Source organism: Ascaphus truei, chromosome 2 (assembly GCF_040206685.1).
Source record: "Ascaphus truei isolate aAscTru1 chromosome 2, aAscTru1.hap1, whole genome shotgun sequence".
Taxonomy (NCBI): Eukaryota; Metazoa; Chordata; class Amphibia; order Anura; family Ascaphidae; genus Ascaphus; species Ascaphus truei.
Window position 1 is genome coordinate 330,359,069 of NC_134484.1, and position 27,470 is coordinate 330,386,538.

A 27,470-nucleotide genomic window follows, 5' to 3' on the forward strand; every position below is an offset into this window, starting at 1 on the left:
TAAGAAACGTCTGCACTTAAATTTGTGTATTTTGTTCTCTTATTCCCCTATATGCTCCCCCTGGATGTTTTGAGAAATTGCTAAACCTTGAACCCGTGAAACAGGTCCCACCAGAGAGGTTTTGAGCTGGTATTTGGATAATCTATTTATTTTCATCATTTAAACACTTATTATTATTATTTTCACTTTTTACAAAGTTGTTCGCGCCTTTTATCACTTCTTTTCACTATAAATTTTCTTCAACAAATAACAATAATGTAAGGGATTCATAAACATACTGTAGCTCAGTTTTGTTTAATTTAGTTTTGTATAAAGACTGCAGTACATGGGATGTTGGTGAAACCGATTAGAAAATGCATATAAATTAAAAACAACATCTTTACCATACTAGACTAGCATATGAAAGATATCAGGAGTTTTAGGAAGCAAATGAGCACGTTCAATTCATGTTTCAGTAGCTTGCGTTGGGTCAAGGCAAATGTTAGAGGGGAAAAAAAAAAGGGGAACATGGTTGGCAAGCATGGCCTTCATAAACAATGCCTCTTACCTTGTTGAAGTCTTCAGACGTTGCCCTCATTTCTTTCCAGGTTTTGTTCAACAGCTGGATACAGATGCAGAAGAATTCCTCAAAGGATCGGTCGTGGGTGAAGAACATTGGGTGGAAATCATTGCAGGTTTCACTAGCTAAATAAAGAAAACAAAAATGCAAAAATGTAATTCTAAAAATGTAGAATGCTTATATCCCCCTATTGTAAGATGCCAGAAACTCAAATACATGACAGTAACGTGCAAAAAAAAGTAAATGAAGAATATGGATGTTGCCTATCCATTTATTCAGCAATGCACCCACAAAACATATTTTTGCTTAAGTATCCAGATTAGGGGTCACATGGTTTGTCCGACACCAGACAAACCCCTGGTCCAAAAACAAACACATGTATTTGTTTTAATAAGAGAGCATTTTCCATTGGACAGATTTCTGTACGGTGATGTGAGGGGAATGTTGGCTTAGGGCAACTTCCAGACCATGGACATTTCTATCCATTCTGGATAGGGGCAGAGGGTGGGATAGAGGAGGCCAACATCTCCCGAGTTCTGCACCAGGATATGACCTGGTTCACATATTGTTTATAAATAAATTGAGGCTGATTGATGCTGTATAGCCCTGTGCCCGGAAAGTAAATGCAATTGTTTGGAATTAGAGTGATCACATACGTCCCACGTTTTCCCTGTACAAGCTGAATTAAAATCTCAAATGTCTGGTATGGGGATGAGATTCCGCATGAATCCTTCATTAGTATGCCAAAGTAAGAATCCCATCAGTTACCCCAATGATGCTCTATCATAACACTCCTCCACTTCTTTATTTTAATAGACTGTCAGAAATGTAAAGCTCAGAAATCTTCATCTACAGTACAGGAAGATTTCAAAATGAGGAGCCATCCCAAGTTGAAAAAGGAGGGCGCGGGGGTGGAGGGGGGGGACGACAGGCAATTTATGTGATCTACATTATTCTTTGACCGGTCATGTGGTTGTGCACCTACACCGGGGAACGAGGAGTGGATTGGGGGGGCCTGCCGTTCCTCTAAACCAGTTACTGACATCTCTTACTGCAGAGGATGCCATTTCCTTCCAAGGAGCAGGAGATGCAATTAATACATTTTAATATACATTATTCATTATTATTATTCCTGTAGGCAACCTAATGAAGAATACACAGTACACGATAAATGGCAACATACCCACCTAAAACCTCTACTCATTTCTATATTTCTCCATCACAAAAACAGCAGCATGGAGGAAGTATTGCAGAGCATTGCTAAAACTGCTGATTGTATTTAGCATTTGTTTCCAATTAGTCTATCATCCACAATAGTCACGTAAATGAGCGTCTTTCACCAAAAAGGCATTAAGAGTTGGAAGCTGACGGTGTATTTTTTCCCAATCAAACCCCGAAAGGTAAGATATGTTTAATACAAATGGAAGCATGCCGTTTTAAAATTGTAATCTCCCGAGAGCAGGAATTCATTGTGCAAAAGTATGCAACAAAAAAATGAATAAACATGAGGCATATGATAGGCCTGAAGGCAATAAGGTGCAATCTGCTAGTCTTCCATCTGGCTCCAAAGCGATTTATTAGAGAAAAACAGCCAGTGCTCACATCCTTCAAACACCTGAGGCGTTGCAAATTCAGATCTATAAATAGTCCTAATTTCACCTTTGGCCCGGCAGAAAATCCAACCAGCAACATTCTAATTCCACTTTCCACACCTTGTGTCCCTTTAATCAATTACAGCCCATCATGGCATTTTACTTGCCCTCTGTATATCAAAATATGGGACGTCACGACTGTGACTGCACGATACGATGATCACAGGCAATCTGCAGTCAGGAAGTGACACTCGGCAGAATACAGACATGTAGAACAGCTGGTCCCTGAATAGACGACGGGTCATTTTAATTGCTTTTCAGAACTGAATTCACACAGTTTTGTTTGTCAACCGTTTTTAATATCTAAGCTGCTAGAGGGTCAGCGATTAATTACTTTCCTTTGAAATATGTTGCAGACACCTTTGGAAGTGGACTGAAATAGTATTTGGAAAAGCAGCAAAACTACTCTATTCTTGCCAAACTCATACTTAAGTAGAATGAGTGATATTGCATTTAAGGTGCTCACCAGAGACCCAGTGCCCAGCTCTGTAAGACCTTGAGGACTCGGAAGAATTGTGCATGTATTAGTTTAATATCCACACTGGCCGATGTATTTGAAACGCATTTGAATTACGTATGGTTTGCATTTCTCGATGATGGGCATCTTGAACCATGGTTTGCACCAAAAAAACTACCAACTGAGGCAGTTCTTTTAATTAGGTTGTTAGTATTACAAATCTGGACTAGTACAGTATTCTATTTGAATATGTATGATATCTTCAATAACAGCTTTAGTCAGGCTTTTGAACCTACATTTCCAACTTATTTTACACATATTGGCAAAGGAGATAGGAAAACCAAGACAAAAAGAATGGGTAGATTAAAGTGAAATAGACAGAGCCAATCAGGATCATAAAGACCTTTACTAAAAAGAATCATTGAAACAACAAATGAATAAGGCATAATATCATATGAAGTTGAAGATATGAATCTAACAGGATACAAATGCCACCTGTGAGCCTGGAGTATTTATACACAAAGCCACATTTCCTGAGTCTCTGGTTGTACTAATGCACTTTATAAACATCAGATAGTACGTTATTGTGAATCATAAGCAGATAACATTGTATCAGTCCAGAACAATTTTAATAGCTACAGTAACAAAAAAAATACAAAAACAAATTCACAATCAAAGCAAGACTGTTGTGAAAACATCTTGTGAATCTTATTTGTAATGTAACAAAAGGTATTCGAGACATGCAATAAAGTTACCAAAGGCATATTCGCCAACGAATATTGAATGACTCAATGTAGTGATAACAAAAACAATGCTCTATGTCAAAGGGAGGTTTAACAATACTACGGTACATCATGATTCAGTCAGACATAATGTCATCTCAGTCAGTGCATTCAGTGTCACACATATCTACAATTGAACTGAACCAAACATCAAATAAATTATTCTAGAAGCAATATTTATCAAATACAGATAAATAAAGGTTTACAGGGAGGCAAATTAAAAGCAGTTTTGTAACTCCACACATAGCATAGTACCTGCACAATTACATAAGTTGCTGTAGTCAATACCTCTGTGTTTTACTTACCAGAAGACCCAGTGCACGTTTTGCCGTGACTTCATCAGGGTTCCCAAACACGCATGCGCGGACTAAGGCCTTGACTGATTCTGTTGGCACTATACTATGACACTGCTAAACTGCTTCCAAGTAGAGATGTGCAAAAGTATCCAAAATGCAGTTGCACATTTTTTTTTAAACGTTTTTCCCCTCTTGTTCGATTCATGGGAAAATGTTTTGCAGGTTCCACCTCAAAGCCTGGTTGGTAGCATGCTACCACATAGTGAGTTTAGACTAGGATTGTTTATAATATCATCAGCATACATCTGGGATTGCTTGCTGTGCTTCGTCACCCCGCCCTCTGCAATTTTTATTGCTGTGGACTACAGGACTTGCACAGCTGAATTCATGCAGAACCTCTTCAGCCTAAATCTGCATTTTCCCAAAGGCAGATATCTGAAAGGGTTCCCACGAACTTCTCTCCTCTGCACAGAAACCGCATGCTATGGGTTAACTTAACAGCGGTGAGCAAACTTTTCATGTAGACCCCCCCCTTTTCATCCATATTAGTCAAGCCCCCTCTGTCCCCCTAAAAAAAGATTTATTAAATTGGTATACTGTACAATATAAATGTGAATACAAATATGTTTGCTTTAATAAATTGATGTTTTATTCTTATGACCCTGCTCTCTGTCATGCTGTGCGCTGCACACATTTTGTTGGACATCTCTAACTACCACCTTATCTCTCTTTGCCCCTTTGCCTCCAAGCTACTTGAGCGGCTTGTGTGCAACCATTTGACTCCCTTTCTCTCCTCCAACTCCCTGCTGGACTCTTTGCAATCTTGTTTCCGCCATATACACTTCACCGAGAAACAACTAACAAAAGTGTCCAATGACATACTCACAGCTAAGTCTAAGGGTCATTTCTCCTTACTAATTCTCTTGGCTCTCTCGCCTGCTTTGCACACTGTTGATCACCCCCTTTCTCCTGCACCATTAGTTTCCTTCTCTGGTGTCACCTCCTCTTCACTCCCTCTTTCTTTCTGGGTCCCACAAAGCTCTGTACATCTATACATCTATACATCTATACTCTACTCTATACATCTTCTCTTGTTGAACTAATACAATATTTTGGCTTTCATTATCATCTCTATGCTGATGACACCTAAATCTACTTCTGCCTTGCCCCGGTTCACCAACTGCCTCTTCGCAATCTCCTCCTGGATGTCCACTATTATCTGAAGCTTGGCATGTCTAAAACAGAATTAATAATATTTCCACCTTCCACTGTCACCCCTACACCCAAACTTTCCCTCACTATCAATACTATCACAAGCTCATCAACACACCAAACCTGCTGCTTGGGGGTTATCCTCGACTTTGCCCTCTCTTTTATTCATCACATTCAAGCCCTACCTAAGACCTGCTTCCTCCATTTCTGAAATATCACTAGGATATGCCCCTTTTCTCACTCATGATGCAACCAAAATCCTAATTCATTCACTTATCTTGTCCCATCTTTACTATTGCAACCTTCTCCTAACTAGTATTCCACTTGTCCACCTATCCCAACACCAATCCATTAAAAATGCTGCCGCTAGATACATCTACCTCACTCACTGCTCCACTATGCAAATCCCGACACCGGTTTCTTTGCATCTTTCACAATTTATACAAAGGCATAATAATTACATCTGCATAACGTTTGTGCTTAATTGCATCAGCACACACTCTTAAAAATTTGACTTTTGGGGGACTGGCCTCAGTCGGCAACAACCAAGCCTAGCAAGAGAAAATTCTGCAGCCAGTAGTTTATCATTGATGGATAGCTGTTCTCATGAGTATTTTAAGCTCTAGATCATCCTGAATAAGGTCCAAAATGCCCATGATGATGTGAGATTTTAGGCAGTAACTCTGGAGTATCGTATCATCATCAGCAATACCAACAACTACACCCAACGACAACACCCTTTCAAGTTGCAGGAATTATAAAATAAATGACTTTGAAAGACCTGAATTACTGCAACAAGAGGTTATATGGATGGCAGTTAGTAGCAGAAAATGACAGTTGGAATTTGAATGGGGAGATGGGCAGTTTGGACATAAAACCTGGACAGAGCAAGAGATCTGCAGAGTGGAAACTCCATTTACAGTATATCATTAAAACATGTATGCGGAGGAAGGAAAAGGCCAAACTACTGTAACTATAAATTGAAGAGTCAGGATAGCCCTGTTGATTGGCTGATTTATATGGACACTATGCATTGAAGAGTCAGGATAGCCCTGTTGATTGGCTGATTTATATGGACACTATCCATTGAAGAGTCAGGATAGCCCTGTTGATTGGCTGATTTATATGGACACTATCCTTTGAAGAGTCAGGATACCCCTGTTGATTGGCTGATTTATATGGAAACTATCCATTGAAGAGTCAGGATAGCCCTGTTGATTGGCTGATTTATATGGACACTATCCATTGAAGAGTCAGGATAGCCCTGTTGATTGGCTGGTTTATATGGACACTATCCATTGAAGAGTCAGGATAGCCCTGTTGATTGGCTGATTTATATGGACACTATCCATTGAAGAGTCAGGATAGCCCTGTTGATTGGCTGATTTATATGGACACTATCCATTGAAGAGTCAGGATAGCCCTGTTGATTGGCTGATTTATATGGACACTATCCATTGAAGAGTCAGGATAGCCCTGTTGATTAAAAAGTAAAGTTACTCTGCGTAATGGGGGCACAGAAACGGCCACCGGAACACAAACGCATTCCCCCTCCCCCCTCCCCTTGGACATACAATGTCATTATGTGTGTTATACCTCTTCTACACATTTTGAAACAAAAATGAATTGACAATCTCGGCCGGGCAAGCCGGTACTTCCCACAATGTCACAGATGTAAAAAGCATAGATGAACCGATAGATTATTGAGGGTTGGCAATTAAATAGAACCTAACCGCATTATGGGACATGCAGTGAAAAGAATGGTGGAAGGTTTATGTGGTCATGCACGGTTTTGGAATTGTACATTTGATCCTCTGGTTTATGTACAAAACAAATAAATATAAATTATAATAAAATAAACGGTCCCACTGGCTGCAGGATGGAACAGCAATGTGCTGCTTAACTCTCTGGTCGCCAAGCAGATGAGATCTTCAAAAGTCATCCCAACCACATTGTCCATTAAAAATAAAAAGACATGATGCAGCTGAATATTTAAGTTATAGGTAAAAGCAATCACTTTTTCTCAGTAATGGATGGCATGATATTTTCATCTCTGTAATCACTTATACAGTAATCACTACCAAGCACTTTTTTAAGCCTACTGTGAAGAGACTGAATGATTAAAATATGCCTCAGGAGAAATGACCTTGTTGTTATGATCCCACGCTGTGAAGATGGCGACAGTGGTAGAAGATCCTGCTCCTTGTGACCTTGGCATGTTCCTTTAGGCCTCATTCACAGAGCTGTGCAGTAAACCAATTCAATGGCCTAACACAGCTCAGTGGTATAAATAAGTTGCCCAAACTTATGTGAAATTCTCCAACATTAGTGTAGTGAGTAAGACAGTTACAAAAGAGCATAGTATACCCACTCAAACTCGTTTGGTTTGGCAGAAGAATCAAGTCAACACTGCCTCTGCTAATACTGGCTTACAGAATTCCATTGTGTAAATCTACTCTGCAATTTATAAAGGCGGCAATGAGACGATGATGCACTATTTAACAAGGCTCGTCTTTAAGCCACAGTCCCATACAAAATACATATACTGCTAAACTCAAATGAAGATGCAGCACTGTTCTCAAAGCTTACCAGCTTCTTAGATTCTTCATAAATTCAACAACAGCGGCCATTGACTTTAATCCATGCCTGGCTCTGTGTTTGGGTATTAGTATTGTATCTCAGTAAATGGTGAAAAATGGCAAGAGAATATTTTAAAACAGGGTTGAACGGTGATGTTCTTAATTTCAAAGGTTTTAAAAAAAAAATGATGTGTACAAACTTTTTAATTAAGATTTCTGTTTTAAAATGTAAAAATGATCATCAGAAAATTATTTGAATCACCTCTCGCACCACTTGTTCTAAGCATGTCACGTAAATTAAAACATGATTGTGTCAAATGCTTCAAAATAATGTCCGTACTAAATACTAGTTTTATAACCATCTATATTATTCTACTTAATGATGCCTACAGCTTTTGTACCTCCTGTGAAATTACAGGTGCTGACATGAAAATAAAATATGTGTATTACTGTAGCATAATAATTACTAGATAGTTTTAAATGGTGTCCGGAGGAAAAATATCAACCATAAACATTCTCTACATAAACATAATGTACAAAAGAGAAAGTAAAATAATGCAAACCTCAAAAATACAGAATAGTATTCCATATTAGACCCTAGACCAAGATTAACAGAAGACAACTTTTAATAGCAATAGTCCTTAAATATGTCTAGCAATGAATATTGTGTAACCCCCCCTTTCAAGGATACCTAAAATAGTGATGGACAGGCCCTCCAGCCAATGACTGAACTCAGGGAAGGATTCATGTGATTGGGTATCAGAAAGGATGATGCATTGGAGAAGGATTAAAGAGAGAGACAGGGGGGAAGATGTGAGTTGATGAGTCAGACTTGCGGAGGAGAGAAAGCTGTTAGGAGTCCCTGCCCCAAGTGGAGCCGAGACAGAGCAGTGTGGTGGCAGAGCCATCCCAGCACCAAGCAGAGCAAAGCATGCCCCTCAGAGAGTGTGCAGCACTATCACACCAAGCAGAGGGTCTGGGTCCGTGAGTAGTCAACGAAGACAAGTGTTCAGAGAATCGCCCTGCTACCCTGCAGTAGACTTCTGCAAACACACACGAGCAGCTTGCTTGGAGCTTGCATGAACTGATCTGTGTGACTGGTTGATTTCAAATGCTGGTTGTATTACGTTTGCAGTTAGAGCCAGAAGGAAAAGGACGTGCTGTGTATACTATCATGGGTGGCTGAATTTGGGGAGTGTGCAGTGGGTTAATTTATTTTCAAAGTGTGTGGTAATTGAAAGCCTGTTACTTTTTTTTTCTCCTGCCAGAGCCAGCAGTTGGTGTGGTTAGTTGATTGCTAACCTAACACACCTGGTGGGTATCTCTATTTAAACAGAGGTTTCTGAGCTTGCATGTACTGATCTATGTGACGGGTTGATTTAAAGTGCTGGTTGTATTAAGTGTGCAGTTAGAACCAGAAGGAGTTTGAACAAGGAAGGAGTTAAACAAGGTATAGTATATTGAAGTACAGTTTATTGTTAGTACTTATAAACTGCAGGATTGAGAATGTCACTCAATGCACATCTTGCCAGATGTATGCACCTGCTCCAAGGAGCATACCGCGATGAGAAGTGTGAGCAGGTGGTCTCTTTAGTCAGAGATTGCTGATCTGAAGAGGAAACTTGCAATATTGAGGGACATTGACAATCTTGAAAAGGGTTTAGTGCTCACTGAGCAGGCCCTTGCTTCGACTAGTGGTGCAGATGGTGGTGCTGTTAGTGAGGAGCAGGTAGGTAGCTGGGAAACAATTAGAAGGGGAAGCAGGGGGAATAGGGAGAGGCAGGCCAGTTCTCAGCTGACCCATCCCAATATATTTGCCATATTGAGTGAAGATATTGGGAGTGTCAGGGCAGAAATGGCAAGGCTGGGGGAGACTGATTCCTCTAGCAGCCAGGGGAATAGTTCCTTCAGCACAGAGCAAACTTAGGATACTCAGATACCAACAAATATTGGGGTGGAAAGGGACTCCATTATTAGGAAGGTAGATAGGGCAATCTGTTGCCATGACCGCATGAAACGAACAGTTTGTTGCCTTCCGGGTGCTCGGGTTTCGGCACATTGTGAATCGGGTAGACAGATTGTTGGGAGGGGCTGGGATTGACCCGGCGGTCTTGGTACATGTTGGCACCAATGACAAAGTTAGAGAAAGATGGAGGGTTCTAAAAAATTATTTCAGGGATCTAGGCCAAAAGCTTAAGGCAAGGACCTCCAAGGTAGTATTTTCTGAAATACTACCAGTGCCATGCGCTACCGCAGGGAGACAGTCAGAGATTAGGGAGGATAATGAATGGCTAAGAAAGTGGTGTAGGACGGAGGGTTGGGATTTTTAGAGCACTGTGACTCCTTTTCTGATAGGTGCCATCTTTATTCTAGTGACAGATTAAACCTCAATGAAGAGGGATCTTCTGTGCTAGGGGGGAGAATGCTAAAAAGGTTGGAGATTTTAAACTAGGATGGAGGGAGGAGGGGAATGAACTAAAAAGAATAGATGAGAAAACAAGGGATTATGGAGGTAGAATGGAGGCAAGTGCGAGTTTGACAAGCAGCGAGACACCCATAGTAAATACAGATAATACTAGAAAACTTATAAAGACTAAACCAAGTTGGCGCAGAAAGGAAGGAGCAGATAAGATAATAGTACAGGCTGAAAAAAAACCTTAAATACATGCTTGCTAATGCAAGAAGCCTGACAAATAAAATGGGGGAGCTTGAATTAATAGCTGCAAGGAAGCAGTATGATATCATAGGCATTACTGAAACATGGTGGGATAAACTTATGACTGGGCAGTTAATTTAGAGGGTTATTCCCTTTTTCAGAAGGATCAAGCAAATAGAAGAGGAGGTGGAGTATGCTTATATGTTAAACTGAATTTAAAACCTATTATAAGGGAAGATGTTTATGAAGGGAATTATGAAAATGTAGAGACCTTGTGGATAGAAATTAGTAGTGGAGGTCAAAGTATAAAGAAAATGTTTGTAGGGATATGCTATAAACCACCAATTATCTGTGAGATTGAGGAAGTTAAAATACTTTTGCAAATGGAGAAGGCATCAAAGCTAGGTCATGTTTGCATAATGGGGGATTTTAATTATCCAGATATAGACTGGGGCAATGAGATTAGCATTACAACAAAAGGAAACAGTTTTTTTGGGGGGCATAAAGATAATTATATGACCCAAATTATTGAGGAACCAACCAGGAGAGGGGCAATACTGGATTTGGTAATATCAAACACTGTAGACGCCATAGCAAATATTCAAGTCCTGGAACATTTGGGTAACAGTGATCATAACATGGTCTCATTTGAAATAAATTATCAAAACAAGGATTACTTGCGTTCAACAAAGACCTTAAACTTTAGAAAGGCAGATTTTAATAAACTGAGGACTAATCTACAAGTAATACATTGGGATGATACTTTTGCAGGGAAAAATGAAGAAGATAAATGGGCAGTCTTTAAAACATTGTTAGAAAACACACTTATCAGTGTATACCCTTGGGAAATAAGTCTAAAAGAAATAAGTCAAAACTAATGTGGCTAAATAAACAGATAGGGGAGGAAATGGAAAAGAAGAGGCAGGCGTTTAGATTCTTTAAGGCAGAAGGGACGGAGGCATCATATCATAATTATGAGGAATGTAACAAAAGTTGCAAAGAGCAATCAAATAAGCAAAAATGGATAATGAAAAAAGGAATGCAATAGAAAGTCAGATCAACCCTAAGAAGTTCTTTAAGTAACTTAACAAAAAAATGAGAAAAAAAAAATATAGCACCCTTTCAGTGTAGATGGGCAGGCAGATTATTGGAGATAAAGGAAGAGCAGAGGTATTAAACACATTCTTTGCCTCTTTGTTTACCAGGGAAGAATCAATTTCAATTGTAGTGCCACAGGAGGATGCCACAACCTCTATATTAGTGAACAATTGGTTAACTGAGTAAGAAGTTCATAGGTCGATTGAAAAATTTAAAGTAAATAAGGCATCTGGCCCCGATGGCATACATCCAAGAGTTCTCAAGGAGGTAAGTTCAGTAATAGCCAAACCATTACATTTAATATTCAGGGACTCAATTTCCACAGGCTCAGTACCACAAGATTGGCATAATGCAGATGTGGTGCCTATATTTAAAAAGGAAGCTAGATCACAACCGGGGAATTACAGACCTGTAAGCCTGACTTCAATAGTAGGGAAACTACTTGAAGGTTTAATACGGGATAATATTCAGGAATATTTATTTGAGGAGGTAAATAGGAATTTAGACAGGGTAATGCAGTTGATGTGGACTACTTAGATTTTGAAAAGGCTTTTGATACGGTTCCAAACAAGAGGTTGGTGTACAAAATAAAGCAAATTGGACTCAGTAAAAATATATGCACCTGGATTGAAAACTGGTTCAAGGATAGACAACAGAGGGTTGTCATAAATGGAACTTTTTCAGGTTGGGCTAAAGTCGTGAGTGGAGTACAGTACCGACACACTTTATTGAAGTGTGGTCGGTACCGCAAGCCGGGAAATCTCCCGGCTTGCTAGTGGCCGCCCCTCGGCGTGCCGCGCGTCATAGACGCGCGGTCACGCGTCATCGGGAGCGTGCGCCCCCTGCACGCGTGTCCAGGGGCTCCCCGAGGGAGCCCTGGTATCCCGCGATCGCGGGACAGCGGCAGGGGGTTCCGGGGGACCCGGCGGACCCGGCAGCGGTAGGGAGAGCGCCCCGATCGGAGGGCGCTCTTCCGCTGCTTCGGCGCGCGCCCGTCACTCTCGGGCGCGCGCCAGGCTACTGCTGCGGCAGAGAACGGGCAAATGCTCGAATAAACTCTGCCGCAGCAGTACCTCAGGGATCGTACAGGGACCCCTGCTTTTTAACTTATTTATTAATGACCTTGAGGTGGGCATCGAGAGCAAAGTCTCCATCTTTGCTGATGATATTAAATTGTGTAAGGTAGTAGAATCAGAGCAGGATGCAATTTCTCTCCAGAAGGACTTGGAGAGACTGGAAACTTGGGCAGGTAAATGGCAGATGAGGTTTAATACAGATAAATGTAAGGTTATGCATTTGGGAAGCAAGAATAAACAGGCAAAGTACAAGGAACTTTCAAAAGAACTATTCATCCCAAGGGCAGTACAAAGGACTCGGGGGTATCCCTTTAGGTTGGAGGAAAGGAGATTTCACCAGCAACAAAGGAAAGGGTTATTTACAATAAGGGCAGTTAAAAATTGGAATTCATTACCCATGGAGAATGTGATGGCAGATACAATAGATTTGTTCAAAAAAAGGTTGGACATCTTTTTAGAAAGGAAAGGTATACAGGGATATACCAAATAAGTAAACATGGGAAGAATATTGATCCAGGGAGTTATCCAATTGCCAATTCTTGGAGTCAGGAAGGAATTTATTTTTCCCCTTATGATATGACACTGGGGTTTTTTGTTTGCCTTCCTCTGGATTAATAAGTAAGTATAGATATAGGAAAATGTATCTGTTGCCTAAATTTAGCATAGGTTGATCTTGATGGACAAATGTCTTTTTTCAACCTCATCTACTATGTAACTATGTAACTATGACCACACCTTTACCTGTGCAAAGCAACAGGCCTACACCTATAGTCATCAGAGTAAAGTACACAAGCTCCAAAAGGTGTCCCAGCACTAGAACTGAGTCATGACATTGGGGGGATACTAGCACCATGCTAAATAAGTGGTTATTGATTTCCCTCAATGCTAGCATGTGGGGAATCTTTTGATCCTACTTGGATCTATTCTGTTGCATCATTATTTACCTCCTTGCACCTGCTGTATAGAAACCAATAGGACTATATTTAAGGTGAGCGGTCTGATCATCTTTTGTCTATATCAAAGTGTATGTAGGGTCCACAAAGCAGAGGGGCCCTAATACTGATCATTATATTCACATATAATGTAGGCTTATCGATATTATACAAGTAAAAAGCTGTGTTATCCCAAAGTACGTGTCTCTCTGTAGTTGTCTGACCTGAGCCAGGCCAAATGCTGACGGTTCACTATTTAACACACCCAAGGGTAGGCAGAATCAGGCCCCTATCCTGGTGTCACCACACTTGGATATCCAGGATAATAAAGAGGGGTTACAAGTGATTCATGGTAAAACAGCTTTTAATAGTATTATTTTTAAAATATATGCATACTAAATAAGCAGTTCTGTGTCCTTTAAAATTAGCTCTGTAGTTTAAAGCTAATATGGTCCGAGACGACCTGCTTAAGGCTGTTTGAAAAAATATAGAGCCTTTAAGACAGAGGGCTAAGGTTCTTCAGGAAATATTGTAAGAACAACATCTTATACTGTAACTAGATAAAAGCTAGTCACGGTTAGTGTATCCTTAATACATTAACCATCCTACTGGAAATTCCCTTATTTAATAGCAGTATGGATAATCAAATATTTTTTCGTCAAGGATTAATTAGTTAGTGTTGTGTACGAAAAGAGATTACGAGAGATTTGTAATTTTGGGAAACAAAGAAAGTGCAGAATTGGTGAAATTTATGAGAATTACAGTGACCCTTTCTTGGACAAGAGTCCATTCCAAGTAGAGTGTAGCAAAATGCAGAGAGCGGAGCAGAGCGTTGACCTAGTATCAGCCACACTGAAGCCGCTTTACCCGCAAAACACGTGTTGTGGGCTGGGTAATGGTCCGAGACTGACGAACTTTAGTGCAGCTGATACTAGGTCTCCACACAATTTTGGAAGGCGGTGTACCTGCTCATACCAATTTCTGTCGCTGCCCACACACCCCTCTCTGTGACCACGAGCCAATCAAACTCTTCAGTTTCACTACATGACCAACCAAAGATTATAATTGGCCCGTGGTCACATCGAGTATGCTAAAAAAAATTAGTGGAGTGGGTACAAAAAATGTGATAGTTACTGGGCCAAATAAGAACTGCACCTTTAATTACTGGTATTTAATTACCAGTCTTGATATAAGAGCAATGGGAAGCTGGTGATGAACAAAAGATTCTCATCTAAAATTAATATAATTGCTATGCTGTAGGAGTGGCTGAAAGGTCCACATGGAGGTGGCAATGAATGACTTCAAAGGAAGAGTTGATAAAAGCGGAGCATAAAGAAGCTAATTGGAGATATTAACCCCTCAAATACTAGAGGGACCAATGGCTCCAGCACTGACAAAGATAAATAATAATTGTTCATTTTTGCCATTGAAATGCATAATCAGTGTTCTCATGCAAATTATCTCTCCTTTTTGCTATATCAAATAATTTGCTGCTCTTGATATGGTAATTACTTAGCAGGGAAATTGGCCTAGTTCTTCAATGAGAGTCCACAATTATAGCAGTAGAAAATCAAACTCGTGTTATAATATTTGTCAACTTCACTAGATGCCGACTAAAGAGAACAGTATAGGAAAAGGCATTAGTCTCTGACCAGCACTTACAGAATCAAATAGTTTGGTTAACAGCGTTAATAATATGTAGGTGCTATGATCCAGAGTCCAAACCTCTCAATGGGACCAAAACACATCCGGAACATTTACAAATCGGATTAAAACTCATGACAATTCCAAACAATATGTAGATAATACAGGTAGTATTTCATATTTTAAATGGTGTCAACCTTTCGAGTAATACAAATTCATAGACCTATCAAATTGTCCCAACACCTTATGGTGTAAATACGTGAAACACATAGCATAGGATGTCAGATTAAAACAAATGGGGAATTATAAGTTATTAACAAGAAATAATGGACTATATTTACGAAGTGGTGCAAAGTCGAAAGACAGCTCAGGGATCTTGTGTAATTTGTCCTGAAATATGTCTGGTTTATTTTAGCAGCGAGGGTATTGCGAAGTATGATGCAAAGCTGATGCCATCTAAAGAAAAGGGAAAAATTAATTCTGAAGGAGCCAAGAAATACTTCTGTCTCTCCGAACCAGAGGTCCATCTCCGGCTAAGCACCAGTAAGATCCTGATGTCTTGGTTGGCTTTGGTATGATTAACAATGTGATGCATCCAGAAGATGAAAGGCAAGAAAAGAACAGGTTTCCACCAGGAAAACATTTCTGGTCAGAATATCATTTGGTACAGACCTACATACCTGTACAGGCATACCCCGCATTAACGTACGCAATGGGACCAGAGCATGTATGTAAAGTGAAAATGTACTTAAAGTGAAGCACTACCTTTTTTCCACTTATCGAGGCATGTGCTGTACTGCAATCGTCATATACGTGCTTAACTGATGTAATTAGCGCATTTGTAACAGGCTCTATAGTCTCCCCACTTGTTAACAGCTTCGGTACAGCTGTTCAGGACATGCTGCCAGGCGCATGCGCGAGCTGCTGTTTACCTATTGGGCGATATGTCCTTACTGGCGAGTGTACTTAAAGTGAGTGTCCTTAAACCGGGGTATGGCTGTATATAGCAAGGGTCCTGGCGAGTTTCTCGCTTGTAATCAGCTCTTTATTTAAAAAAAATGTAAATCTCTACATTCTGGTAAGCACTGCGGTTTTAAGAAAAAACCACGATATTGGTGGATAACGACAACTTTGTCCTGTAATCTGCCAATTTAGTCAATGTCCTCAAATTCCACTTGATTCTAGTATTCCTATTGGGGGGTTATTCATTAAACTGCGATGGTGCTGCAATTGGGAAACTCCTTTTTTAGTCAATGGAAGTTTCTGTGCGATAGTACCCCGATCGCCCCTACAGCACTTTCATGAATAACCCCCATTGTGTCAATCCCTGTCCTGTTTGTCAGTAGCCAACAGCATTGGTTGCTCACTGAGAATGAAGTTACCTGATGTCAAAGAACATACAGTACCACGTACGTGCCCATAACATCACTGGAGCACTCTTCTGACATCCCACCCATGCTTCCTCACCACCACACTATGGTCAGTGGCAGTAGGAAATACTGATGGCCTGTTATTCTAGTACAGGGCTCTTCAATAAGTTCTCCAAAGGGACTAGATTCAAAAACATTTAGTAGTATAAGGGCCACAAACTTATTGCAAAGTAATTTTAAATGACTATATTTCAGCATTGTCCAATTAAACAATCGGCACTACGTACCTTTACATTACCATAACTTACTGTACATGTGTATTTAGTGGTAAAAATTGCACTGAGCTGCCCAAGTAACTAGTGTGAAATTAGTAGGATCAGAATGTTGAAGGACAACATCGAGACATTCACAGGCTTCCAGTTGAAGAGCCCTGTTCTAATATATGCCTTTGAGGTATTTGAAAGCCTCTATGATATCTCCAATATCAAACGTGTAGATTTTGTCCAGGTGGGAAATTAATAGTACCGACTAGTTGTCCACGCTTTCTAAAAATGGCTGAGTATAGTCAAGCATACTGCTTTCCTATGTATATTGCCTTTGCACACGAACAAAATCCAATAAGATGATACAGCATAGTTTCCATAATTTGAACGTAATAAAATCAAGCAAGAAATAAAGGGGTTTGAAGAAGCAAAACAATTAAATTCATCGCTCATCATGCCAGCAGAAATTGGAGCTTAAGTATGTACAAGAATTTTAAGCTGGGGATATCTACCACTACCTTCAAGGTAGGAGAACATTGAACTAATGAAATTGATGAGTTGAGTTTAAAAAGTTAAAGTTACAGTAAGTAATTCATGCTTTGTTTAGAGCAGCTGTTCCCCAGAGGTGGTCCGCGGTTGCTAGACATCTGGAGGCCTCCAAGTTCCCAAGATATTTCGGGTTTTACCACAAGGCCAGAATACTCGCATGTGGAGACAAAATGGCTGCCATGGCTACACTCCCCCCAGCAACAGATGACACTCCAGCTTTCTATTGCAGCCATATATGTACTGTAGTAACCAAAAAATATGGTGATTGCTGCTTTAAATAAATCTGAATGTATTTTAAATGGGCAGTCCTTTGGCAAAAGTTAAATAAGTATATGTTAAATGTAGCTGGTTGACTCGTTGATTTAAAATACTTCCACTTGACCAACTTTAACAATGTTTTAAACTAACTTCCATAGTAAATAAATGCGTTAGAGGGTTTTTACAATTTCTATATAGTGACTGGTGATAAGACTGTTTGCCTGCTCGCAGAACCACAAATAAATTGCATAATTGCCTTACAGAGCACAGCCAGCAAAGTTCTGTAAACTAATTATGTTCATCTATCCGACTAACGATGGCTTCATAAGTAGGTTTCAAAGCCACTGTTCTAGAATAAAAGGGATAACTATTCATTTTTCACAAGACAAAACGTTTTGGATCAACTTTTCACTGGAGTGGAGCAAATAAGATTGATAGTCATCCTCCCCCGTTTATAATCCCTGTGGTAAAGTAAACAGAATGGAAAACTTTCAAGCATTAAAACATGATTTCAAATGACCTGTTGTACTTGTCTATCTCTCTTTACAAGATTTGGCATGTTTTCGAACATAAACCCCCCCAGATATAACATTACATTTTCCCCCTGATAGCACAACAAAATGAGTTATATAATGCAGAATATGAAACAGTTGGTGGGGAATATCACAGCGTATCGCACCATAACACACCAGATGGGACAATGAAGTCTCCTACATCGGTACCAATTATACAGCACATACCAATACAACTAGTTCACTCTGGTCCATTGTGGGACTTTACCGTACCTTATAGCTGCAGACCAAGCAATATCCCACATGCGCGTTTTTGTAATAAATCAGTTCTGTACTATGAAAAAATACTTGTAGCATTTTTTAAAACAACTCTGAATTACATTTGAAATGTATTATAATGTAATACATATTTTTGGTTTCTATAGCAACCATTTACAACGTCACATCCCCTTCCACTCCTGAAACAGGCTCTGGCACATCCCTTTTTGAGCCCTGCCCTCTCTCTAGCAGTGCACCAATTGTATCTAGTGACTGCCTGGTCACATGATCTCCCCAACAGAACTTTGCATCTTTGGTCCTCTTCTGCTGCACTGACAGCCATTTAGTGAACCCCCGAGCCAAATCTTCATTGATCGATCACAGGAGAATGGATTGATCGGCAACTTGGCTAATTACTTATCATTGTCAAAGACTGAGCCTCTGATTGAGCCACCTATGCTGAAGCAGGAATATCCTTGAAACCTGACCTGTCGCGGGGTCTTGAGGACTGGAGATGAGCACCACTACCTTAAAGGAGCACAATAAATCTTCAGAGAACTGTTGCAATTTGCTTGCAATATCAAGTAACACGTTTGGTTTACAGAACCGTAACACGCCCAGTCTATTCAGGTTTTTAGGTAAGGAAGGGAAAAAGGAAATGACGCGGCGGTCACAGCTCCTCCAATCAGCCTCACGCAAGTGAAAAAATAAAAAACTTTATTAGTTATGCAACATGAACAACAGCAAGTTACAAACGGAGCACGCCGACATCACCACGCCGACATCACCACGCAGCTGGACATCGTGCTGCATTATCCTCAGCTACATTGGCAGATCACGCAGGCAGATCGTGAGTACTGACCGCTGAACTTTTCACCGCTGGACACAGGGTGCAGGTGAGGTTGTATTGGACTGCATGGACTTACTTTTGGGCATTTCCTAGGAGGTGCCCAGCTGTACTTCTACCGAGTTATACCCCCCACCCTGTAGTAGTCTACAAATGGATGAAATTTATTGTTTATGTCTTAAGAAGTGATGTCTTCCTCCTCATGTTCTATGGACTGAAAAACAGCCTTGGTTTTAGTAGCCCCAGGGATACAAGGGGGTCATTCCCTAATATTTTTCTATTATTCAGGTTTTTAAAATGAGGAGGGAGACTTTCAGGCCAGGAGACATGAAGCCGCGATGCTGGACACCATGCCCAATTTTGCAGTAACTGCCATTGACTTGGATGGCAGTTACCACTGGAAAGGGTGTGGTGTCCCGTATCACGGCTTTATGACTCCCGGCCTAAGTACCTATATTGGCAGAGGTTTCCCATTTCATACCAGCACTGTATGGCTCAAAGAACAGCGTCAAACGGCTGTAAAATAGCTTATTTTAACCAATAAAGGGGAAAGGAAAATGGCAACAATAGAAAACTGAAAACGACTACTTGCTTACTTACAAGATAATAGCTCTACATACAGCTGTATGAGCCATGGCATTGCAAACTCCAACATTTACATATACTGATGTATAGAATATACAGCTACAGATGCAGCGGCCGTTATTCGAACAAATCACGGAGCCGTTTCCGTGTGCGCTGCTGTATTCCACGCAGCATGAACACGGCCAATCGCCCCTGGCACACGTGTTTATTGCGGTTGCTTTGTTTGAATTTCATGGATTGTGTTCAATTAAATGCAATGAAATGAATGAATTGTAATGTGTACAGTACGTGCTACTGTGTCAATTTCAGGTGTTTAAAAGCCAAAACACTAAAATGCCATTTTCTGCACTCGTGTCTTAAGGCGGTACGGTTGGAAGAAATCACGCGCCATGACATGGGTATTCCGAGGTATAAACCGCGTGAAGTGTTTCAGTAACGGCCGCTGCATCTGTATGGGAAAAATAGCAGCCTTTGGATCTGGACGAATGAAATGAGGTCTATTGGGTTCTCCTAGTGTTAGCCGGTGTTCTGTAGATTACAATGGATGAGGTGCGGCATAGTGGTTATGAAGTATATCTTGTGTATACAACCTTGCAGATTCAATCTCAGCCTGTTAATAGACAGACCAACCATAAGGTAGAAGTGATATGTATAATATCTAATAAGTGGTTTAAAAGAGTGCAATGATTCAGGACCACTAAGACCCCCTATTCAGGCACATCTTTAGGTAAACAACAATGCAGGTAGACCTGAGTGGTCCTGAAAGCGTGCACTATTTTAACCACTAGTTCGCTATTAAACATTTCACTTGAACCTTACTTTTGTTCTACTCTAACATGATACCATGTTCTATCAAAGCCTTTCTATACTAACTCAATCATTTCTTGGCCCGTGCTGTAACAAGAGCACATGAAATAGAGCAATAAATGTATCTGCATAACTCTAGGAGTTTTGTCTACTTTGTAATCAAAAGGTACCACATAAAATACAAGATATTATTATTAGAACCCTTCCAGTCCATACCAGAGTTCTTGCTGTTGCTCATCATGTAAACAGGTTTATCCTCTATCTTATAGTAACTTGGTAAGGTATTGTTTATAACAGCAAGCCTTGTAAAACTAAAGTGTCTATGTATAAAGAATAGGTTTTTGAGAATGAATTGTGAGAGTGCATTGCGTAATAAAATCAGTTTCTCACCTAAAATCATTAGCTGCATATGGTGGTCTGTCATTATTCCCATTTTGCGCATGTTTTTCTATTCTTTGGATGGTGAGCGCCATGTTCATTCATACAAAATACACTAACATACGTTACATTTGTCCAAGAATAACTTGAGACAATTTTGACATTTATGGCACACAAAAGTGACATACTTGAAGATGAATGCACCATATCATTTACATGTGCGCACCACAGACACATAATCCAAACTACGCCCCTTAACCTCACCCCAATAACATATTTATTTCTTTGTAAAAACGAGATTTACGAACACTATGCACAACACATACAAATTGGTTTTATACCTTGGAGCTTGGAGACACACTAAATTGCTTTTCTTCTGTGTGTCTGTTTTATGACAAAATCCCTTCTAGAGACGCTTTATATAATATGTGACAAAGACTGTTTCTCATTATTAAAAAAAGCAACAAGCAACAAAAACAGAATGGCTAGCTGAAGCGACAAGAGAATTGGAAGCTTTCAGCACCACTAAAGTCCCGTCTTTAGGCTGATCTTACAAGGTCAAAAGTTGTGGCACTGCCTGTAGACAGGACTATTGTGGTACTAAAAACTTCCAATTCTCTTGTCTCATGAGGTAGCTCTAAGAATGTATCATGTCATCTTTATTCTATGGGTTAACAAGGTACGACTCTAAAACGACGTGATGATCCCTACAAAAGATAAGTTACAGTAATATTAGCTATATTGCCTGTGCACACAAAATCCAATAACAAGAAAGCGTGTTGAACGGTTTTGAAGAAGCAAAACGATTAGATTTTTCACAATTGAGGTCCAGAGAATTTAAGCTCTCTGATAAGATAAACAAACACTGTGTAATAGGAAGCCTTGCCAAGTTACCTTTTCTTGATTGCCATTATGTAAATGTTCCACTAATTTATTCCAAGCTAATCTGACTGGCAGTGCCGAGGTTCTGTGAAGCATTATTATCTCTTGCAGGAGAGATGTTCCTCTGGAAACATGCTCCAGTGACTCCAGTTAATATTAAATTGATACCACTGCAGTAATAAAAAAATAAAAAATGTAAATGGATAACCTGGCTACGTTATGGTCTAAAGAAAAAAATAGAACGAATGTGTATATCTGGGGAATAGAAAAAGAGATGGAGTTAAAGACAAAGGTGCGTGAAAATAAAGGTTTGTTGGTTATAAATATGCATTGAATGACCTTCCGACTGTCCCATTAGTTCCAATTTTGTCAAAACCTCAGCCTCACAACAGCTTGCAGACAAGTCTACTGAGTGTTCTCTTTGTTTTGCTGTAAAATGTATTGCAGAAACGAAATGCTTTGAGCCAACATTTTTTAACTATGTATTTACCCGTTTCCGTCCAAAACCTAAACCCTACTTTACACACATACTGTATCAAAAATGTAGCAGTTGGTGTAGTAGATGTTTAAAGTTTGCAATTTTGTAACTACCCATTCTTTGATTTTACTGCAGGCGAACATATGTAAATGACATAAGCATTGCAAAACAAGAGTTTCCATTGCCGACAGCTGTGTTATTCGAATTTACACTGACTTATTCTTAGAATGGCAAGAAAGGGAAATGTTGGGAGGTTCTAATCCCACGTAATAGTATCGCTCTTTAAGAATGTTAAACTCATTTGGTCTCAGATGAAAAGGGTACTGTTAAATAAGACTCTTGCAATACTATTTGTAAAACACGGTTCTCAAATCTGACTGTCACGTACGGCACCCATGTGAGCACGTGACCTGCATATGGGACAAGGGTTAACAGACCGCTTACAAGCTGTCCCACTCTTCACACCCGCAAAGTCACTCAAATTGACAATATCTCCTGTAAATACATCTCCATATACCACCTGTCACAAACAGCACACAAGTGAGCATGTGACTTAGATATGCAACACGGATAATACACATGGTCAAACTCACCTTTCTCCTCCGCAAAGGTACCTCCAACTTCTGGTGCGGGGACGCGGCCTGCACGGGAGGCCGCAGCAATAGTGGAGCGATGCGCCTACTGCAGGGGGGGGGAAACAAATCTGAGGCACGGCAGCCAGACACGGAGCTGGCGACAGCTGAGGTCAGGCACAACTGTCAGCGCTGGCCGGGCTCCCAGCCCGGGACAACATGTGTGTATGTGTCCGTGTCCCTTTCCCCTGGTACCTGTTCCAGTCGCTGCCTCCGCCTCTCGTCTCTGCCGGTCCCGCAATGCCATCAGCAGCACACGCCATTTGTCACCCATCATCACAGTGTGCAGCCACGCCCCCCACAACACTCTCCTAGTGGCTTCTGCCTGATGGCGCCCCGTCCCTCCCAGCTCCAATTGGATGAGGCCTCAGCCACACAAAGCTCCCCTTACCCTGTGCATGCAGGCGCTCTGTTCTATGCTCTATCCTTCCTACGCTATATAGATAGCATAAGGAGAATAGGGGTGAGTGATGGTCGCCTGCGGTTAAATGCACACTCCCCAGGCGAGTGGGCAAATGCATTTGTCGAGCCCTGCTAATAAGGACCACTTTGGGACTCAGGTTAGAAACCTTTATTATTACCAAACATTGTAGAAAATATAAAACATGCTACGTACTTTTATTAAACAAAATAAGGAGATATTCAAATTATTAGATCCCTGGGAGTGGAGGGAATGCATTTGCAGTTTTATTAAGATTTTCTTTTAAAAATGAGCCATTTAAGGCCCAGATAGATTAAGTTGCCCAATGCTGGCTATTAGTGCAACTCTAACCGACATTAAGTTCAGTTAAAAGTAGCGCGTATTCACTAGGGCAGGGGTGCGCAAACTGGGGGGCGTGACATTTTCTGGGGGAGGGCGCAGCACTTACAGAGGCCCCGCGCTATTCTCCAAAGCATTTAAATTAAATGCAGGGCGAGTGCGCGAGGCCTCTGTATGTAACTATGGCCGTTATAACTAATATACAAAAGAGGTATACCTCATTTTAAGGCCATTCAAGTTAATGCAGGGGATTACTTTACCTGAAGGTGTTGTTATTCCCATTCCATTCCAAATCCAATATGGATTTTAGAGGGGAGAGAGGAGAAGAAAGTATCAAGTAACGCACTCTCTCTCCCTGTCTCTGTCTCCCCCACTCCAATTTTCAGAGACAGGATGAGCGTCAGGTTATTTGAAGCTAACGTAATGTAGTGCTAACTTAACCTGACGTTAAACGTATGTTAATGAGGAAAAACAAAGGCAGTTGCTCTTGCATATACAGGTAGTCCTTGTTATCCAACTTTTCACTTTACAATGAATGGCATATCCAACGCTTTACAATGCAATGCTAAGGGCCATTTTTCGACGCCGGAATGCGTTATCAAACACTCACTACCACTGATTAACATGGGACTCACTATCCAACGCTACTTCCAGAACGGATTCCGTTGGATAACCGAGGACTGCCTGTGCTGAAATATGTTTGTGGATATTGGTAAAACCATCTACAGCATAATGACCACAATATGCTGAATAGCGGCAGGATTTCCCTCCACAGGATGAGAAATCATGTTACCACGGGGTTATATACCAAATTCTAACAGTTTTGAGTAACAGTTTTGAGTAACACTTTGTTTTTTCATTCTCTTTATTCAGGACAAAATCAGTGATGTGGTCAATGACTCATGCCAACATACTGTATGAAAGACTATTTTTAGAGGATGCTGCCAGTATGTGATGCACCATGTTTCGTAAAACAGTTATCCAAAGAGCATATATACAGAATATGAGGCATACAGAGATACAGTATAGCACAGCGTGCACTATTACCCTCTTCTTCACATTGTTAACATATTTTGTGATTAGAAGACTATATCTACATATTAAAGCTGCAGTTCAGTCTTTTTTTTTTTTTAATTATTTTTTTTACTTCAATAGTTTCATGTGGGCAATCCCTAATTACATAAAGAACTGTATAGCTGCCAGTCAATTCGTTCTCCATGTATTGATCGGCAAAATTTGGTGACATCATTAGAAAAGGGATATGTTTTTCACCTGCTTCTGTCAGTCAGTGGAAGCTCATGAATATTCATGAGCACTCCTGCACTGACATGTGCTAGAGGGAGGGCAGGGCTGACAAAGGGGTGTGCCAGAGCTTGTGACAGGACATGAAGGGGCAGTGCCTTAGTAAATGGTCTTTCAAAGTTGTTTTTTTTAAAAACAGAAAATGCTAAAAGTATTTTTTCTTACTACAGTACTGATTTATTAAATAAAACACACACATGCAGGATATTGACTGAACTGCAGCTTTAACATCCTTTTGTCCAGGAAATGTGATAATACAATATAAGAATTAAAAAAAAAAGTTTGGCAATGAAGAAAAATACTGGTGTAAATTAACATGAAAGGCCTTGGGTTTTCCAAAAATCAGAATAAACAGGGATATGGGTACACTAGTTTTTCCAAATGGTCCATTTCTGATTCCATGAGCCACTAGTATGTTCTTTTTTTTTGTTATTTAAGTTTTTATTACTCATGTGTCAGAATTTAGGGAAGGCGATACATAAAAAAAAAAAAAATAAACAGGGGGGGTGGGGGGGAGTACATTGATCCATATAGTCTGGTAAAATGACAATTGGGGAGGAATTAGGGGGAAAGGGAAGGATACAGCATTTGTACATATACAATATAATGAACATCAGTTTAGATGCAGCATACAGTAAATCACAACGCTCAGTTTTAATCTAAATATGGAGATATATCCGCATGTCAGAACCAAGGGGCCTAAATCACTGGAGATAGGCAGAGAGTTTCTTTAGTACATTCTTTCTTGGAGAATGAATAGCACATGGAGGAAGAGCACTACGTTCCTGCTGATGGATAATTTGGGGGAGCGCCGTTAGCCACACAGAGCAGTGAGTTAAAAGGGAAATGTGAGAACGTTTTACACCTGACCTTGAACATGCCCGCTGGCACTTGGAGAGTGGAAGGAAAATGGAGACGTTAATGCTGGCAATTTGTCACAATGCATCCATCAACCTGAAGCACCATGCAAACTGAGTTATGATGGATTTCCTGGGTCTTTCGGTGCCGAGATGAATAAGATGCAATACATTTTAAAATGTCCTTACCTTAGATCTCGTATACAAGAAGAGTAAAGGTGCGCAGTACACACTAAAATGTGGATTAAATTATGTTCCCCAGTTCTTAATCATATTCTACAAATATTGACTATATTGCTACAGTATATTATTAGTTATTAAAAATAATTAAAAAGTATAAGATGACTACACTAATCTAATATCTTAAAACTGTAAGGCTCTATTGGAGAAAAAATAAACAGGAGGCACATAGACACCTACAAAGTGTTAAGTGTGTCAATATTGTGAGGGAGTATACAAGAGGTTAAAAAAATCTCTCACTTGAGCAGACTAAAAGCTGGTAGCTGGTAGGTCTGCTAGCTGATTGGAAATGGGAGGTTTAAAAAGAAGACAGCAGATTTCTTCTAGGCTGTCATTTTGCACTCAACCTGGCGGAAACATGTTGCAGAGAGCCTGGCTGAGGGGAGAGCCTGGCTGAGGGGAGAGCCTGGCTGAGGGGAGAGCCTGAACTTCCTGTTGTGTACCTGGAACTAAGGACTATTGTTTTTTTTTGTAGACTTATGCCATTTACTATCATTACTTTATTCTCTGTGCAACTACAGCCTGCTTCCCTGCTATGGGAATAAAGCACTTTTCATGGCAAGAAAGTGGTGTGTATGCTCTTTTCTGACCATACCGACAAGGCCGCTCCGTCACATACATACTGTATATAAAAAAGAGGGAAAGAGAGAGACTCAGCTGCAGGCGCTCAAAACCAAGTACTACAAGTTCACTTGGAACCTGATAACTAACCAATTTGTCATTAATTATGGATATACATAGCTTCACAATATAGCATGAAAAGTTCAGTCCAATCCAGTGGGTGCTGCTTTCTTAGTCAGGGATGCAAACCCGGCACTCCAACGTACTACTAAGATAAGAAATAAAGAAAAGAAAGCACACAACTCATGGTGCAATAAAATCTTTTTTACTAAACACAAAGAATGATAGAAATGTACTCACAAGCATCAACGTTTACAAAACAGTGGCTTTAGAAGTTGTATGGATTTGTAGATCATTCTTCCTCTGCAGGGATACTCAGCCCGTTTAGTCAGCGTGTCCGCTGCTGGCAGGCGCTTGGGTAGTAACTCGGCTGTTTTTCCGCACCATGTGATCTACGTCCTCGCGTCGCTTCCAGGGGGCGGATCTGGGATGATGGTAACACAGCACGGCTCCAGAGATAGCATGCTCCCTTCCTTCTCCTGCACAGTGATAAACGATCCACTCCTCCAACTTCCAGCCTCTCTCTGCTACCAATGGGAACCACCCTACGCGTTTCGAGGCGTGCCCTCTTCATCAGGGTTGTGGTTTCCCATGGTAGTCCTTTCATTTACTGTAAATACATTTAGTCCTTCTATCTCCTATACCCCTTTGGTAACATGACACATGGGATAATCTACATCATCCAAACTGACCTGTAGTTGGCTTCAATAGTCTTAATCACATCTGGTATGAGTAAAGTATGAGTTCGGTACAGACAAAATATAAAACAGAAGAATAAGAGAAAGTAATCAAGATGCATATACATGCAGTCAATAAACTCTTCCTGATTAAAAAAAAATACCCAAAATTGCATTAGCATCCGGATATG

At 40.4% G+C, this 27,470-nt stretch overlaps 1 protein-coding gene and 1 long non-coding RNA gene across 10 annotated transcripts in view; one reads left to right on the forward strand and one right to left on the reverse strand.

The window, feature by feature from the left end:
- The window catches only part of ELMO1 (engulfment and cell motility 1), a 395,377-nt gene that overhangs the window by 119,803 nt on the left and 248,104 nt on the right, over window positions 1–27,470 (reverse strand). For all 5 annotated transcript variants that reach the window (XM_075586635.1, XM_075586631.1, XM_075586632.1 and 2 more), the window contains one exon: window positions 548–684. In XM_075586635.1, coding sequence (XP_075442750.1) covers window positions 548–684 — 137 coding nt within the window. The remainder of the gene's footprint in view (window positions 1–547; window positions 685–27,470) is intronic.
- On the forward strand, window positions 8,356–17,900 carry LOC142487393 (uncharacterized). Of its 5 annotated transcripts, XR_012799218.1 has the most exons (4): window positions 8,356–8,521; window positions 8,806–8,851; window positions 11,399–11,558; window positions 15,359–17,900. It is a non-coding gene; the product is annotated as an uncharacterized LOC142487393 (long non-coding RNA). The 5 variants fall into 5 exon arrangements; XR_012799219.1 differs by having other exon boundaries at window positions 8,356–11,558; window positions 15,359–15,486; window positions 17,186–17,900; XR_012799220.1 differs by having other exon boundaries at window positions 8,356–11,558; window positions 15,359–15,486; window positions 17,189–17,900.